The sequence below is a fragment of the Hemibagrus wyckioides genome, linkage group LG17 (assembly GCF_019097595.1).
Source record: "Hemibagrus wyckioides isolate EC202008001 linkage group LG17, SWU_Hwy_1.0, whole genome shotgun sequence".
Classification (NCBI taxonomy): domain Eukaryota; kingdom Metazoa; phylum Chordata; class Actinopteri; order Siluriformes; family Bagridae; genus Hemibagrus; species Hemibagrus wyckioides.
The window spans coordinates 25,105,461-25,128,204 of NC_080726.1; the positions used below are offsets into that span (position 1 = coordinate 25,105,461).

The window sequence follows — 22,744 nt, forward strand, 5'->3', positions numbered from 1 at the left end:
AGCTGGCCCAAAGGTTTCTGCTTTAGAAGCTTTACTGACTGGATTCTACCCAGAACCTGTGAAAGGAAGGTCCAGTCTGAAACACTCTTTTACATGAATATCAGTTTACTCTGAAAGCTACTCAAACACCCAGGACCTGTTTGGCTTCTTTATTCTCGAACTGAGGCTATGAGGCTAATGTAGCTAATATGTAATGAAAACTTGAATGTAAATTATCACACCATCTCAGACCACACCCACTTTCTCTGTAATCACACACACACACACACACACACACACACGCTGATGTAGTTTTAGGGCAGTGGTTCTTAATTTGTGGTGAACATGTTGTGTCCATTACATTTGTTGATATGTCCTCTACATGGTGGGTGGTGTGTGTGTTGAGCTCAAACTAATGTGAGGTGATGGATGTTCAGTATCCTCAGAAACACATTAACACTTTTGAAATGAATTTTGAAGAATCTTCCTCAGTTCTTAGAAAGCAATGTCATTTTTTTGGAGGAAATTAACTTACTTCTTTGTGTGTGTCAGTGGAGAGGAATGATTGGCTGTCTATGCTACAAGATAGCATTAATTCATCTCGCCTGAAGTCCAGCTCTGAGTTGGCCCCAAACCCCTGTGTGACCTCAGAGATGAAAGGCTACCTGGAGCTCCGCGGCCTGCGCTCTAAACTCTACACCATAGTGTGTGGAGATAAAGTGTTCCTTTACAAAAACGCTGAGGTAATTCATATTAAAATCAACAGCAACATTAATGGTGTTTCAGGTGTTCTGTAGTGTCATGTGATTTCTTTAAATTACACGTGTATTTTACACACATATAGTTCAAACCAGAAGTTTACATACACTCTATAAAAAGTCCATTAACCATTTTTTTCTCACTGTCTGACATTAAATCAGACTGAACTTTTCCCCTTATCGGTCAGTTAAGATGACCAAAATTATTTCTGTTTGATAAAAGCCAGAATAATGAGAGAGGATTTTTTTTTTAGAGAATTTTGATTACTTACTTCAAAGTCAGAAGTTACATACATTTCCTTAGTATTTGGTAGCATTGCCTTTAACCTGTATGACCGGTCAAGCATTTTGCGTGTCCTTCCACAAACTTCTCACAATAGTTAGCTGGGATTTTGGCCCATTCCTCCTGACAGAGCTGGTGTAACTGAATCAGGTTTGTAGTCCACTTTACTCAAGCTCTGCCCACAAAATTTCTATAAGATTGAGATTCGATTCAAGATTCAAGAAGCTTTTATTGTCATTTCAACCACATATAGCTGACACAGTACAGAGTGAAATGAAACAACGTTTCTCCAGGACCTGGTGCTACATAAACATACAACAACAAGAGTTCAACACAAAACAACAAACAACACCACAGAGCTAGGACAGAAGTTTGTCTTAGCCACGTAAAGTGCACAGTGTGCAGCTAGGTGCAAACAGAGACAAGACAGTGCAAAAGACAATAAATACAAGAAAGACAACACAAAAGAACACAGGACACTTAGATCAAGGCTTTGTGATGGTCACTCCAAAACAAACAGACTTTGTTGTCCTTAAGCCACTTTGTAACTAAGTTAGTGGTATGCTTAGGGTCATTGTCCATTTGGAAGACTCATTTGCACCCAGGCTTTAACTTCCTGGCTGATGTCATGAGATATTGCTGCAATATTTCTACATAATTTTCCCTCTTCATGATGCCATCTTTGCTGGTTTCAACTGTGTGTGTGGTTTCAGTGTGTGTTAAGGAAACACTGCAGCTTTTCTTAAAACTCTAATTGCCACATATAAAAAAACTGCTGTGTCTTAACAAGTGTGTGTGTGTGTGTGTGTGTGTGTGTGTGTGTGTGTGTGTGTGTGCACGCATGTGGTTGCTAAATACACTGGTTTGTTTTTCAGGACTATAAGCTGGGGATTGGGATCACGGCTATAGATATGAATGTTGGGAATGTGAAGGACATGGACAGAAGAGCGTTCGACCTGACCACACCTTACCGCATATTCAGGTTAGTCACCTGTCTGTCTTTGTCTCTGTCTCTGTCTCTCTCTCTCTCTCTCTCTCTGTCTTTCTCTGGTGGAGGGCAGTAATGGAGGTCAGGTATTGTGATCAGTGATGAAATTTAGGAAAGTAGGTGATCATAATGATAGTGGTTAGTGATCAAGGTCAGTGAAACTGGTTAGTGGTCAGTTGTAGTGATCATTGATGGAGGTCAGTGAGGGTGGTTAGTGATGGGGGTCAGATGTATTGATCAGTAATAGTGGTTAGTTATAGTGATTGATGATATTTTTTGTCTCCCTGTGTGTAGTTTTGTGGCAGAAACTGACCAGCTAAAGGACCAGTGGATGGAGGCGATGAGGAACTCCATTGCAGAAGCCCTTTCTAACTATGAGGTTGCAGAGAAGATATGGTCAGAGCTGTCCAATCAGAAATGTGCAGACTGTAGTGCCACCAACCCCGAGTGGGCAGCTATTAATCTGGGTGTTGTCTTCTGCAAGCGCTGTGCAGGTAAGACTCTCAAATATAACAACAAATAACGACTCTGAGAGCATTACAAACTGTGTTACTGTAGTAAACATCACCCAAATATCTGCAGCATTATTACACCACCAATCACCAACATGACCACCTAAAAAAGTACCATATATTAAACAAGTACTGAAATAATTTCTGCTAAATAAGCTAATGATAAACTGGAGCACAGCATGAGCTTGCTTACACGATGCCAATCTACTAGAGTTTCAAAAGAGCACACATCTGGAAAAAAAACAAAAAACATCTCATCTACTGATGTGTACTATAGTTTTTTACATTTTTTTGTTTTCAGCTCTTTTATTCTTCTACTCTTCTATCACACGCATGCCTTGTGCTTGATTTGTTCATTTTTATTTTTAGTTGTTCAACAGCAGGATATTAAATTTGAACGGTTAAACTCTTCTTCATTCAAGTTGGTATTTAATACCCAATAAATACACCGCAAATACAACCCTACCCTCACGGTCAGTCTGCTGGGAACTCTGACCCTTTACCAAGCTAATTAACAACCTTCTCAAATTCATGAAAATCTCTTCAGTACTAATCATCAGTACTATCATGTATCTTATCTCAATTCAAGTCCATTTAAAGAATTAGTTCAAAATATAAATAGATTAAAGTTGCCTGCATTTTGATTAGCCTTTAATGTAGATTATAATGGTATAGATTCTAGGTCATTGACTTAAAACTGAATCTGTTGTGATTGATGTTTCTTTTTTCTCTGTTCTAGGAGAACACCGCAGCCTTGGTCCGAGCATATCAAAAGTACGGAGTCTCAAAATGGACAGAAAGGTGTGGACAGATGATTTAATCCAGGTATGCTACATTTTTTTTGTTTTAATTATTTTAAAAATCTCTTTTCTGTTAGTTTTATGGATATCTTCAGTGTTTCTCAGTTTGTGTACCAGACATTTCATTTCACAGGTTTTTCTTTGTAAACCTTATACGCAATAACCGTCTTTTTCTGGCTTCCGTCTGAGTTTAAGAGTTTAAGGTAATGGCATTACCTGGGCCTTGTTAAATGGAGTGACTTTCTTTATATTGATATATTAATATTGATATTACTTGATATATTGATGATAAAAACATCAATATATCAAGTAATATCAATATTAATATATCAATATTAATATATCTTTCCTAATCATTTTTGCTAATTACGAATTGATCTTGCTAAATAAAATGAATCTACACAACATTTTTTCCTTTATCTTCAGGTTTGTCAGTTTATCTAAGCTCAGTGCCCCTGAATCATAGCTGGGTTGGGTCATCAATAGAAATATCAATAGACAGAAAGGGTAGGGGAGCTGAGATATGCAAGAACTCCTTGAATAAAGCTATTAACAGAATATCCACACGTAAATGAAGCATGCGATCGCTGCGATAGCTTGAAGGCAGATTTAACCCACATGTTCTGACCGTCACCCAGAGTGAAACTGTTTAGGTTTTTTGATATTTTAAACACAGCTTTTAACTTAATTTAATTCATCTTAACCCAATAATGAGTTTGGTGTCAGGGGAGATAAAATACATGCTTTGGCTTTTTGCAACACTCACAATCAGAAGGAGAGGAAGTCACCTAAACCACGTCATCATCATCATCATCATGGCTATGGTTCTTAGAGCATCAACCGACATTTTATAGAATTTGAGACCATTTACTGACTTACTTTGAGAAGAATGTACTTCTCCATCTTTGAAGTAAATTGAGGATCCTCTTTTTTAAAATTCTAGTTAATTTATTTATTTAAAGTAAATATGTTGGGATGGGGATTACTGGGTAGAGAACGGGTCATGTCTTTGAAAGTGTTTGTGTGAAAAATGTATACTGCATTAAAAAAAAAAAAAAAAAACCCTACCCAGCACCACCCCGCAGAAATAAGTAAAAAAACACAGCAGTGGTCACACACAATACACAGAAACACAACTGAGCTTGTGTGAACGTGGCTGAAACACCCAACAAACTACTGTGGCTTAATATTTTTTTTTTTTTTATTGATGTCTGTCTATCTGTCTGTCTATCTGTCTGTCTGTCTGGTTTTCTTTTCTCTTATTTTCTTATTTTTTTTTGTCTTGGTATCAGCTCTTTCTGGAGCTAGGCAACGAGCGAGCCAATCAGTTTTGGGCAGCTAACATCCCACCCAGCGAGGCCCTGACTCCATCCAGTAGCAGCGACAAGCGCCGTCATTTCATCACGGCTAAATACCGCGAAGGCAAATACCGCCGCTACCACCCACTGTTCGGCAACCAGACAGAGCTCAACAACGTAAGAGCTGCAGCTGATTCCACACACATCACACACACACACAACTATACAACTATCACACCCAACAGTACACACACACACACACACACACACACACAACTATACAACTATCACACCCAACAGTACACACACACACACACACACACACACAACTATACAACTATCACACCCAACAGTACACACACACACACACAACTATACAACTATCACACCCAACAGTACACATCACACACACACACAACTATACAACTATCACACCCAACAGTACACATCACACACACACACAACTATACAACTATCACACCCAACAGTACACACACACACACACACACAACTATACAACTATCACACCCAACAGTACACACACACACACACACACACAACTATACAACTATCACACCCAACAGTACACATCACACACACACACAACTATACAACTATCACACCCAACAGTACACACACACACACACACACACACAACTATACAACTATCACACCCAACAGTACACACACACACACACACACAACTATACAACTATCACACCCAACAGTACACACACACACACAACTATACAACTATCACACCCAACAGTACACACACACACACACACAACTATACAACTATCACACCCAACAGTACACACACACACACACACACACAACTATACAACTATCACACCCAACAGTACACACACACACACAACTATACAACTATCACACCCAACAGTACACACACACACACACAACTATACAACTATCACACCCAACAGTACACACACACACACAACTATACAACTATCACACCCAACAGTACACACACACACACACACACAACTATACAACTATCACACCCAACAGTACACACACACACACACACACAACTATACAACTATCACACCCAACAGTACACACACACACACACAACTATACAACTATCACACCCAACAGTACACACACACACACACACACAACTATACAACTATCACACCCAACAGTACACACACACACACAACTATACAACTATCACACCCAACAGTACACACACACACAACTATACAACTATCACACCCAACAGTACACACACACACACACACAACTATACAACTATCACACCCAACAGTACACACACACACACACACACAACTATACAACTATCACACCCAACAGTACACACACACACACAACTATACAACTATCACACCCAACAGTACACACACACACACACACACAACTATACAACTATCACACCCAACAGTACACACACACACACACACACAACTATACAACTATCACACCCAACAGTACACACACACACACACACACACAACTATACAACTATCACACCCAACAGTACACACACACACAACTATACAACTATCACACCCAACAGTACACACACACACACACACACACAACTATACAACTATCACACCCAACAGTACACACACACACACACACACAACTATACAACTATCACACCCAACAGTACACACACACACACACACACACAACTATACAACTATCACACCCAACAGTACACACACACACAACTATACAACTATCACACCCAACAGTACACACACACACAACTATACAACTATCACACCCAACAGTACACACACACACACACAACTATACAACTATCACACCCAACAGTACACACACACACACACACACAACTATACAACTATCACACCCAACAGTACACACACACACACACACACACAACTATACAACTATCACACCCAACAGTACACACACACACAACTATACAACTATCACACCCAACAGTACACACACACACACACAACTATACAACTATCACACCCAACAGTACACACACACACACAACTATACAACTATCACACCCAACAGTACACACACACACACACAACTATACAACTATCACACCCAACAGTACACACACACACACACACACAACTATACAACTATCACACCCAACAGTACACACACACACACACACACACACACACAACTATACAACTATCACACCCAACAGTACACACACACACACACAACTATACAACTATCACACCCAACAGTACACACACACACACACAACTATACAACTATCACACCCAACAGTACACACACACACACACACACACACAACTATACAACTATCACACCCAACAGTACACACACACACACACACACACAACTATACAACTATCACACCCAACAGTACACACACACACACACACACACAACTATACAACTATCACACCCAACAGTACACACACACACACACACACACAACTATACAACTATCACACCCAACAGTACACACACACACACACACACACAACTATACAACTATCACACCCAACAGTACACACACACACACACACACAACTATACAACTATCACACCCAACAGTACACACACACACACACACACAACTATACAACTATCACACCCAACAGTACACACACACACACACACAACTATACAACTATCACACCCAACAGTACACACACACACACACACAACTATACAACTATCACACCCAACAGTACACACACACACACACACACACACACACACACACAACTATACAACTATCACACCCAACAGTACACACACACATCACACACACACACAACTATACAACTATCACACCCAACAGTACACACACACATCACACACACACACAACTATACAACTATCACACCCAACAGTACACACACACACACACACAACTATACAACTATCACACCCAACAGTACACACACACACACACACACAACTATACAACTATCACACCCAACAGTACACACACACACACACACACACAACTATACAACTATCACACCCAACAGTACACACACACACACAACTATACAACTATCACACCCAACAGTACACACACACACACACACAACTATACAACTATCACACCCAACAGTACACACACACACACACACAACTATACAACTATCACACCCAACAGTACACACACACACAACCTATACAACTATCACACCCAACATACACACACACACACAACTATACAACTATCACACCCAACAGTACACACACACACACACACAACTACACAACTTTCACACCCCACAGTACACACACACACACACACACACCACTATACAACTAACACACCCCACAGAACACACACACACACACACAACTACACAACTATCACACCCAACACTACACACACCCACCCACACACAACTATAGAACTATCAGACACAACAGTACAGACACACACACGCAACTATACAACTATCACACCCAACAGTACACACACACACACACACACACAGAACTATACAACTATCACACCCAACAGTACACACACACACACACACTATACAACTATCACACCCAACAGTACACACACACACACACACACACCACAACTATACAACTATCACACCCAACAGTACACACACACACACACACACAACTATACAACTATCACACCCAACAGTACACACACACACACACACAACTATACAACTATCACACCCAACAGTACACACACACACAACTATACAACTATCACACCCAACAGTACACACACACACACAACTATACAACTATCACACCCAACAGTACACACACACACACACACACAACTATACAACTATCACACACACACACACACACCACACAACTATACAACTATCACACCCAACAGTACACACACCCACACACACACAACTATACAACTATCACACCCAACAGCACACACACACACACAACTATACAACTATCACACCCAACAGTACACACACACACACACACAACTATACAACTATCACACCCAACAGTACACACACACACACACACACACAACTATACAACAATCACACCCAACAGTACACACACACACACACACACACAACTATACAACTATCACACCCAACAGTACACACACACACACACACACACAACTATACAACTATCACACCCAACAGTACACACACACACACACACACACAACTATACAACTATCACACCCAACAGTACACACACACACACACACACACAACTATACAACTATCACACCCAACAGTACACACACACACACACACACACAACTATACAACTATCACACCCAACAGTACACCACACACCACACACACAACTATACAACTATCACACCCAACAGTACACACACACACACACACACACAACTATACAACTATCACACCCAACAGTACACACACACACACAACTATACAACTATCACACCCAACAGTACACACACACACACACACACACACAACTATACAACTATCACACCCAACAGTACACACACACACACACACACACAACTATACAACTATCACACCCAACAGTACACACACACACACACACAACTATACAACTATCACACCCAACAGTACACACACACACAACTATACAACTATCACACCCAACAGTACACACACACACACAACTATACAACTATCACACCCAACAGTACACACACACACACACACAACTATACAACTATCACACCCAACAGTACACACACACACACACACACAACTATACAACTATCACACCCAACAGTACACACACACACACACACACAACTATACAACTATCACACCCAACAGTACACACACACACACACACAACTATACAACTATCACACCCAACAGTACACACACACACACACAACTATACAACTATCACACCCAACAGTACACACACACACACACACACACACAACTATACAACTATCACACCCAACAGTACACACACACACACACAACTATACAACTATCACACCCAACAGTACACACACACACACACACACACAACTATACAACTATCACACCCAACAGTACACACACACACACACACACACACAACTATACAACTATCACACCCAACAGTACACACACACACACAACTATACAACTATCACACCCAACAGTACACACACACACACACACAACTATACAACTATCACACCCAACAGTACACACACACACACAACTATACAACTATCACACCCAACAGTACACACACACACACACACACACAACTATACAACTATCACACCCAACAGTACACACACACACACACACACACACACAACTATACAACTATCACACCCAACAGTACACACACACACACACACACACAACTATACAACTATCACACCCAACAGTACACACACACACACACACAACTATACAACTATCACACCCAACAGTACACACACACACACACAACTATACAACTATCACACCCAACAGTACACACACACACACACACACACAACTATACAACTATCACACCCAACAGTACACACACACAACTATACAACTATCACACCCAACAGTACACACACACACACACACACAACTATACAACTATCACACCCAACAGTACACACACACACACACACAACTATACAACTATCACACCCAACAGTACACACACACACACACACACACACACAACTATACAACTATCACACCCAACAGTACACACACACACACACACACACAACTATACAACTATCACACCCAACAGTACACACACACACACACAACTATACAACTATCACACCCAACAGTACACACACACACACACACACAACTATACAACTATCACACCCAACAGTACACGCACACAACTATACAACTATCACACCCAACAGTACACACAGACACACACACACACACACAACTATACAACTATCACACCCAACAGTACACACACACACACACACAACTATACAACTATCACACCCAACAGTACACACACACACACACAACTATACAACTATCACACCCAACAGTACACACACACACACACACACAACTATACAACTATCACACCCAACAGTACACACACACACACACACAACTATACAACTATCACACCCAACAGTACACACACACACACACAACTATACAACTATCACACCCAACAGTACACACACACACACACACAACTATACAACTATCACACCCAACAGTACACACAAACACACACACACAACTATACAACTATCACACCCAACAGTACACACACACACACACACACACACAACTATACAACTATCACACCCAACAGTACACACACACACACAACTATACAACTATCACACCCAACAGTACACACACACACACACACACACACACACACACAACTATACAACTATCACACCCAACAGTACACACACACACACAACTATACAACTATCACACCCAACAGTACACACACACACACAACTATACAACTATCACACCCAACAGTACACACACACACAACTATACAACTATCACACCCAACAGTACACACACACACACACACACAACTATACAACTATCACACCCAACAGTACACACACACACACACACACACACACACACAACTATACAACTATCACACCCAACAGTACACACACACACACACACACACACAACTATACAACTATCACACCCAACAGTACACACACACACAACTATACAACTATCACACCCAACAGTACACACACACACAACTATACAACTATCACACCCAACAGTACACACACACACACACACACACACACAACTATACAACTATCACACCCAACAGTACACACACACACACACAACTATACAACTATCACACCCAACAGTACACACACACACACAACTATACAACTATCACACCCAACAGTACACACACACACACACAACTATACAACTATCACACCCAACAGTACACACACACACACACACACACACATCACACAGACAACTACACCAGTACATATATTCACACACACCAGTATGTATATTCACACACACACATCAGTGCGCACAATCACACACCAGTACGCATATTCACACACACCAATGCACACAGTCGCACACACCAGTGCACACAATTACACACATCAATACACAGTCACATAAGTATACACAGTAATAAGCATTAAAGTACACAATTACACACTGAAACACACTGATACACACTGAAACACACTGATACACACTGAAACACACTGAAACACACTGATACACACTGAAACACACTGATACACACTGATACACACTGATACACACTGAAACACACTGATACACACTGATACACACTGAAACACACTGAAACACACTGAAACACTGATACACACTGATACACACTGATACACACTGAAACACACTGATACACACTGAAACACACTGATACACACTGATACACTGATACACACTGAAACACACTGAAACACACTGATACACACTGATACACACTGATACACACTGAAACACACTGAAACACACTGATACACATTGATACACACTGAAACACACTGATACACATTGATACACACTGAAACACACTGAAACACACTGAAACACACTGATACACATTGATACACACTGAAACACACTGAAACACACTGAAACACATTGATGCACACTGAAACACACTGATACACACTGATACACATTGATACACACTGAAACACACTGATACACATTGATACACACTGAAACACACTGAAACACACTGATACACATTGATACACACTGATACACACTGATACACACTGAAACACACTGATACACACTGATACACATTGATACACACTGAAACACACTGAAACACACTGATACACACTGATACACACTGATACACATTGATACACACTGAAACACTGAAACACACTGATACACATTGATACACACTGAAACACACTGATACACATTGATACACACTGAAACACACTGATACACACTGATACACATTGATACACACTGATACACATTGATACACACTGAAACACTGATACACACTGAAACACACTGATACACATTGATACACACTGATACACATTGATACACACTGATACACACTGATACACATTGATACACACTGAAACACACTGATACACATTGATACACACTGAAACACTGAAACACACTGATACACACTGATACACACTGAAACACACTGATACACACTGAAACACACTGAAACACACTGATACACACTGATACACACTGATACACACTGATACACATTGATACACACTGAAACACTGATACACACTGAAACACACTGAAACACACTGATACACACTGATACACATTGATACACACTGAAACACACTGAAACACACTGATACACACTGATACACATTGATACACACTGAAACACATTGATACACACTGAAACACTGATACACACTGATACACATTGATACACACTGAAACACACTGATACACATTGATACACACTGAAACACTGAAACACACTGAAACACACTGAAACACACTGAAACACACTGATACACACTGAAACACACTGATACACACTGATACACACTGATACACATTGATACACACTGAAACACTGATACACACTGAAACACACTGAAACACACTGATACACACTGATACACATTGATACACACTGATACACACTGAAACACACTGATACACATTGATACACACTGATACACACTGAAACACACTGATACACATTGATACACACTGAAACACACTGATACACACTGAAACACACTGATACACACTGATACACATTGATACACACTGAAACACTGAAACACACTGATACACACTGAAACACACTGATACACACTGAAACACACTGATACACACTGATACACACTGATACACACTGATACACATTGATACACACTGAAACACTGATACACACTGAAACACACTGATACACACTGATACACATTGATACACACTGAAACACACTGAAACACACTGATACACATTGATACACACTGAAACACATTGATACACACTGAAACACACTGATACACATTGATACACACTGAAACACTGAAACACACTGATACACACTGAAACACACTGATACACACTGATACACATTGATACACACTGAAACACATTGATACACACTGAAACACACTGATACACACTGAAACACACTGATACACACTGAAACACACTGATACACACTGAAACACACTGATACACACTGATACACATTGATACACACTGAAACACACTGAAACACACTGATACACACTGATACACATTGATACACACTGAAACACTGATACACACTGATACACATTGATACACACTGAAACACACTGAAACACACTGATACACATTGATACACACTGAAACACATTGATACACACTGAAACACTGATACACACTGAAACACACTGATACACATTGATACACACTGAAACACTGAAACACACTGATGCACACTGAAACACACTGATACACACTGAAACACACTGATACACATTGATACACACTGATACACACTGATACACACTGATACACATTGATACACACTGAAACACTGATACACACTGAAACACTGATACACACTGATACACACTGAAACACACTGAAACACACTGAAACACACTGATACACATTGATACACACTGAAACACATTGATACACACTGAAACACACTGATACACATTGAAACACACTGATACACATTGATACACACTGATACACACTGATACACACTGAAACACTGATACACACTGATACACATTGATACACACTGATACACACTGATACACATTGATACACACTGAAACACTGATACACACTGAAACACTGAAACACACTGATACACACTGATACACACTGAAACACACTGATACACACTGAAACACACTGATACACATTGATACACACTGAAACACACTGATACACACTGATACACACTGAAACACACTGATACACACTGAAACACACTGATACACATTGATACACACTGAAACACACTGATACACATTGATACACACTGAAACACACTGATACACACTGATACACATTGATACACACTGAAACACTGAAACACACTGATACACACTGAAACACACTGATACACACTGAAACACACTGAAACACACTGATACACATTGATACACACTGATACACACTGATACACATTGATACACACTGAAACACTGATACACACTGAAACACACTGATACACACTGATACACATTGATACACACTGAAACACACTGAAACACACTGAAACACACTGATACACACTGATACACATTGATACACACTGAAACACATTGATACACACTGAAACACTGATACACACTGAAACACACTGATACACATTGATACACACTGAAACACTGAAACACACTGATACACACTGAAACACACTGATACACACTGAAACACACTGATACACACTGATACACACTGATACACACTGATACACACTGATACACACTGAAACACTGATACACACTGAAACACACTGAAACACACTGATACACACTGATACACATTGATACACACTGAAACACACTGATACACACTGAAACACACTGATACACATTGATACACACTGATACACACTGAAACACACTGATACACACTGAAACACACTGATACACACTGAAACACACTGATACACATTGATACACACTGATACACACTGAAACACACTGATACACACTGATACACATTGATACACACTGAAACACTGAAACACACTGAAACACACTGATACACACTGAAACACACTGAAACACACTGATACACACTGATACACATTGATACACACTGAAACACACTGATACACACTGAAACACACTGATACACATTGATACACACTGATACACACTGAAACACACTGATACACACTGATACACACTGAAACACACTGAAACACACTGATACACATTGATACACACTGATACACACTGATACACACTGATACACATTGATACACACTGAAACACATTGATACACACTGAAACACTGATACACACTGAAACACACTGATACACATTGATACACACTGATACACACTGATACACACTGATACACACTGAAACACTGATACACACTGAAACACTGATACACACTGAAACACACTGAAACACACTGAAACACACTGATACACATTGATACACACTGAAACACACTGAAACACTGATACACACTGAAACACACTGAAACACACTGATACACACTGATACACATTGATACACACTGAAACACTGAAACACACTGATACACACTGATACACATTGATACACACTGAAACACTGAAACACACTGAAACACACTGATACACACTGAAACACACTGATACACACTGAAACACACTGATACACACTGATACACATTGATACACACTGAAACACTGAAACACACTGATACACACTGAAATACACTGAAACACACTGATACACACTGATACACATTGATACACACTGAAACACTGAAACACACTGATACACACTGAAACACAGATACACACTGATACACACTGATACACACTGAAACACACTGATACACATTGATACACACTGATACACACTGATACACACTGATACACATTGATACACACTGAAACACTGAAACACACTGATACACATTGATACACACTGAAACACTGAAACACACTGATACACACTGATACACATTGATACACACTGAAACACTGAAACACACTGATACACATTGATACACACTGAAACACTGAAACACACTGATACACACTGAAACACACTGATACACACTGATACACACTGAAACACACTGATACACATTGATACACACTGATACACACTGATACACACTGATACACATTGATACACACTGAAACACTGAAACACACTGATACACATTGATACACACTGAAACACTGAAACACACTGATACACACTGATACACATTGATACACACTGAAACACTGAAACACACTGATACACATTGATACACACTGAAACACTGAAACACACTGATACACACTGAAACACACTGATACACACTGATACACACTGAAACACACTGATACACATTGATACACACTGATACACACTGATACACACTGATACACATTGATACACACTGAAACACTGAAACACACTGATACACATTGATACACACTGAAACACTGAAACACACTGATACACACTGATACACATTGATACACACTGAAACACTGAAACACACTGATACACATTGATACACACTGAAACACTGAAACACACTGATACACACTGAAACACACTGATACACACTGATACACACTGAAACACACTGATACACATTGATACACACTGATACACACTGATACACACTGATACACATTGATACACACTGAAACACTGAAACACACTGATACACATTGATACACACTGAAACACACTGAAACACTGAAACACACTGATACACACTGATACACACTGAAACACATTGATACACACTGATACACACTGATACACACTGAAACACACTGATACACACTGATACACATTGATACACACTGAAACACTGAAACACACTGATACACACTGAAACACACTGATACACACTGATACACATTGATACACACTGAAACACTGAAACACACTGAAACACACTGATACACACTGATACACACTGATACACATTGATACACACTGAAACACTGAAACACACTGAAACACACTGATACACACTGAAACACACTGATACACATTGATACACACTGATACACACTGATACACACTGATACACACTGAAACACACTGATACACACTGAAACACACTGAAACACACTGATACACACTGATACACATTGATACACACTGAAACACACTGATACACACTGAAACACACTGATACACATTGATACACACTGATACACACTGAAACACACTGAAACACACTGAAACACACTGATACACACTGATACACACTGATACACATTGATACACACTGAAACACTGAAACACACTGATACACACTGATACACACTGAAACACATTGATACACACTGATACACACTGATACACACTGATACACACTGAAACACATTGATACACACTGATACACACTGATACACACTGATACACACTGAAACACATTGATACACACTGATACACACTGATACACACTGAAACACACTGATACACACTGAAACACACTGATACACATTGATACACACTGAAACACTGAAACACACTGATACACACTGAAACACACTGAAACACACTGATACACACTGATACACACTGATACACACTGAAACACTGAAACACACTGAAACACACTGATACACACTGAAACACACTGAAACACACTGAAACACTGATACACATTGATACACACTGAAACACTGAAACACACTGATACACACTGATACACACTGAAACACATTGATACACACTGATACACACTGATACACACTGAAACACACTGATACACACTGAAACACACTGATACACATTGATACACACTGAAACACTGAAACACACTGATACACACTGATACACACTGAAACACACTGAAACACACTGATACACACTGATACACATTGATACACACTGAAACACTGAAACACACTGATACACACTGATACACACTGATACACACTGATACACACTGATACACATTGATACACACTGAAACACTGAAACACACTGAAACACACTGATACACACTGATACACACTGATACACACTGATACACATTGATACACACTGAAACACTGAAACACACTGAAACACACTGATACACACTGAAACACACTGAAACACACTGAAACACTGATACACATTGATACACACTGAAACACTGAAACACACTGATACACACTGAAACACACTGAAACACTGATACACATTGATACACACTGAAACACAGATACACACTGATACACACTGAAACACACTGATACACACTGAAACACACTGAAACACACTGAAACACACTGAAACACTGATACACATTGATACACACTGAAACACTGAAACACACTGATACACACTGTGTGCACTTTGCTAGGTTAGGAGTTAGATATAAGCGTTTCCTTTTGTGATTTATAAACCAGCTGTTTCCTCTTACTGACTGTGTGTGTGTGTGTACTGTTGGGTGTGATAGTTGTATAGTTGTGTGTGTGTGTGTGTGTGTGTGTGTACTGTTGGGTGTGATAGTTGTATAGTTGTGTGTGTGTGTGTGTGTGTGAGAGAGAGAGTTTAACCCTGTCTTTGATCTTGAATAAATCTTCAGATCTGAGTTTGTGAAAAATCTTGGAGATTACACAAACAAAAGCTGTATATGTGTGGGTAAATGTCTTGAAGGGTTCTGTGTAGAGCCATGTACAGAGACAATCTCTCTCTCACACACACTCTCTCTCTCACACACACACACACATACACACTTTTTTAGTTATTTGTAGTTGTGTTGTTTTAGCCATCAGTGTTTTTAGCTCAGTAACACACACACACACACAAACACTTTAAGCAGCTTTTCTACTAATTAGACAGTAGATATAGATCTGAATTTAATTTATTGTAGTTATTCAGTAAAGTTCAGTGTTTAGTTTGCTGTAGGTTAGTTAATAAAGTTAACAGCTTATTTAGCAAAGTTTAAAATTTAGTTAGTAAAGTTAACAGTTTAGTTGGCAGTGGTATGGATAAGAACACTGGCCTTGTGTGTAAATGTCTGATTGGGGAAACTCTCTGATTCAGACTCACACTGAGAACATCATCATCCTCTGTTTATTTGTAGTCTTTGTTTCCTCCAGATTCAGCCCTTCCTCCCACACTCCACCTCCCACAAACATCTCAGAGAGAGAGAGAGAGAGAGAGAGAGAGAGGGAGAGAGAGAGTTCCTCATCTCTGTGCATGCTAGATTGTTGATGTAGCTGTGACAAGGCCACACCCCCAGTGACATCATAAATGCCTGATTGGTGCAGATTTAGTTCTGATCCTCAAGTCCCACCCCTTTACACATGCATACACACACACACACACACACACACACACACACACACACCTTGTCCACTTCTTTTTCTTGTCTACTTTGCACTCTCTGTTGAGTCTGTTGCTGTGTCTGCCCTTTGGATTACAACATTTTTAACTTTTATAGTCAGGGAAATACACACGCACGCATGCACACACACACACGCGCACGCACACACACGCGCACACACACACACACACACGCATGCATGCACACAAAGTTTTAACGGGCATGGAAAGAGAGCAGTAACAGCCTGGAGACTTGGGTAAGCTCAGGTGTGTGGTCATGTGTTTTTTTATGGTGTGTGTATGTGTGTGTATTTGAGATGACTGTGTTGGAGTAGTGTGCAAGAGTATTTTACTGTCTCAGATTCAGTGTTTGTGTGGAACTCAGAGACAGAGTGAATTACAGAGAGAGAGAGGGAGATTGGGGGGTTGAGGGGTGATGAAATAGACAAGTGACTTTCATTCTTTGTTTCGAGTCTCTACCTTTCACAATGGACAGCTTTGTCTCTCAGCCAGTCCCCTCCCTCTGTGCGTGTGTGTGAGTGTGTGTGTGTATGAGAGGTAAGATGCATGTGATGTTTTCACATTTCACTTAAAATACCATTTTGTTTGCCACATTTTAGCTTTTATTGGTTTCTTAAAAAAGAAAATTAAATTGCATAAACACTAAGAGATAAACAGGAAAAAAAACTAATTTGTTTGCTTTTGTGTTCATTAAGTCAGTATCTTTTATTCAGTTTAAACTCTTTATAAGCCAAATAAATAAATAACGTTTTTAGTTTTTAGTTATTTGTAATTGTGGTGTTTTAGCCGTCAGTGTTTTTAGCTCAGTAACACACACACACACACACACACCCCTCCAGGGTGAAATCTTCCAGTTTGATGACTGAAGGAATTCTTTTCCTGATGCTGCAGCTACAGGTTTTACTGTGTGATTACGTTTCAGATGTTTCCTCGGCATGCTGTGTGAGATGATGTACAGTAAAGTGTGTAGTGAATTCTGCAGCAGACTGTGTGTGTGTGTGTGTGTCTGTATCACATTATATTCTGAAGAACGTTTGCCGTTCTCTGATTGGTGGATTTTAGAGCAGTGTGGCAGCAGTGTTCCCACTCTGACAGAATTGGGAGGACGTTGACGTGGTTGTGTGGATTTTAATCAGAACGCTGATGGATATGAAAGTGATGAGATCATAAGTTCAGTCAGAACAGGATGCGAGTTACACCACCAGCACCACCACTGCTGAGGTCACTACTGCCTTTAACTACAATGACCTAATATCTAAAGAGTTTTTATCTAAAGAGTTCAGTTTTTCTGAATGAGAAATGCCACACATTTAACTGCAGTCACACACCCCAGTGACAGCGATGTTGCAGAAAAATGTGTGTGTTTTTAGTGCCTCCCCCACACCATGAGGTCATTCTACACCATATGGAATCTATCGGTTTTTCTCTTTTTGCTCCATCTGTGTTTCTCTTTTCAGTCTTTACGCTGTGTGTGTGTGTGTGTTCTGTGAGTTTTCTGTCGTGTGTTCTGTGTGAGTATATTCTGTGAGAGCGCATGTGGTGTGTGTGTGTGTGTGTTCTGTAAGTGTGTGTGTGTGTTCTGTGTGTTCTCTGTGTGTGTTCTGTGTGTTCTCTGTGTGTGTGTTCTCTGCGAGTGTGTGTGTGTCCTGCATGTGTGTTATCTGTGAGTGTGTGTATTCTGTGTGTGTTGTCTGTGAGTGTGTGTGTGTTTGTTTCTAGTCACTGAATATGAACCTTCTCTCAAAGCTGTAGATTTTTGTACATCCTTAAACTCAGTGTGTTTTAGGGGACACGCCCTCTGTGTTGAGGCGTTTCAGGAATTTGACAACACACACACACATATTCCTGAGGAATGTCTCACACTGATTGTAGACCGGTGGAATGGGATTAACAGTGTCTGTTTTCGTGTCGTTGTGTTGAAATCATAAACCCAGAATAATTTTTTAATATAATATAAATTGTAGAAATCAGAGAGAAGTTGTTTTATGTAAGATCTGATTCAGGCTTCAGTTCACTTAAATAAGTAAAGTGAGTAAATGTCTTGTAAAAAGTACATTCACACTAACAACAGTTGAGATTTGAGTGAACAGATGAGTAAAGCAGTGAACAGTTAAGATCATAAGAAACAGATAGAAAGAAAAAACAAAGAAAGACTGAAGCGTTGTTGTGTTTTGTTTTGTTGTAAATTTTATTCTTCTGTATAAGTGGTGTTCTGAAACACAATAAAAACCCAGAGCGACTCCAGCAGACCTGAAGCTGTACACACTACACTTTTTTAATCTTACACACTAATCTTTTTAAACAGTGAGAGGTTTGCGGTTTTTATTTAGACACACAGTGTAAGTTATTGAAAGTTATTTTTAATTTATTAATATGATTGAAGTTAGTTAGTTAGTTAGATAGTTAGTTGAGTGATTTTAGCTCTGGCCTTTTTAACACCGAAATTCTTTTGCATTATTTACTCTTAAATACCTGTTTACTTGACCTGTGTATACACGGAGACAGAGAGAGAGAGCGAGAAAGACAGAGAGAGAGAGAGTGAGTGAGAGCGAGAGACAGAGAGAGACAAATGAGATTTCTCAAATTTGTGTATTTGAAGGTTAGTGGGTCTGCTGGATTGTCGTTTGTGTGAGTTTTGTATATATGTGTGTGTGTGTGTACTTGTGTGTATGTGTGTGTGTACTTGTGTGTGTGTGTGTGTGTGTGTGTGTGTGGATTGGGTGGGGTAAGTGTTCTATTACACGAGATGTGTAAGAAACACTGCTAAATGTACAGTAGACTTTACACTGTGTGTGTGAGCGTGTGTGTGTTATTTTTCTGCAGCTGATGGAGGAAGAAGCTTTGAGACTCATGAAATTTACTGAAATGGTTTGATTTATGCAGTACAAAAATCACCTGCTACACACACACACAGTGAGTTATTTCAATGAGTAAAATCTCTTCTGGTGGGATGTGTAGGTCATAAACATTTTTGGTAAGAAGGAAAATATGACAGGGCGAGAAGTTCTTGGTGGAGGAGATGATGTGTGTAGTGAGGGGGTTTGCACCTACGTACACACAGACACACAGTGACAATATTGATCACTTACAGGTGTTCAGCACACTGTGTGTGTGTGTGTGTGTGTGTGTGTGTGTGTGTGTGTGTGTGTGTGTGTAGAGAATAAGGAAAT

At 39.8% G+C, this 22,744-nt stretch overlaps 1 protein-coding gene across 6 annotated transcripts in view; it reads left to right on the forward strand.

Moving 5' to 3' along the window:
- Positions 1-22,744, forward strand: part of LOC131367818 (arf-GAP with Rho-GAP domain, ANK repeat and PH domain-containing protein 1-like) — a 73,732-nt gene that overhangs the window by 32,958 nt on the left and 18,030 nt on the right. For all 6 annotated transcript variants that reach the window (XM_058413353.1, XM_058413350.1, XM_058413351.1 and 3 more), the window contains 5 exons: positions 532-722; positions 1,896-2,002; positions 2,303-2,502; positions 3,260-3,345; positions 4,613-4,795. In XM_058413353.1, the coding sequence (XP_058269336.1) occupies positions 532-722; positions 1,896-2,002; positions 2,303-2,502; positions 3,260-3,345; positions 4,613-4,795 (767 nt within the window). The remainder of the gene's footprint in view (positions 1-531; positions 723-1,895; positions 2,003-2,302; positions 2,503-3,259; positions 3,346-4,612; positions 4,796-22,744) is intronic.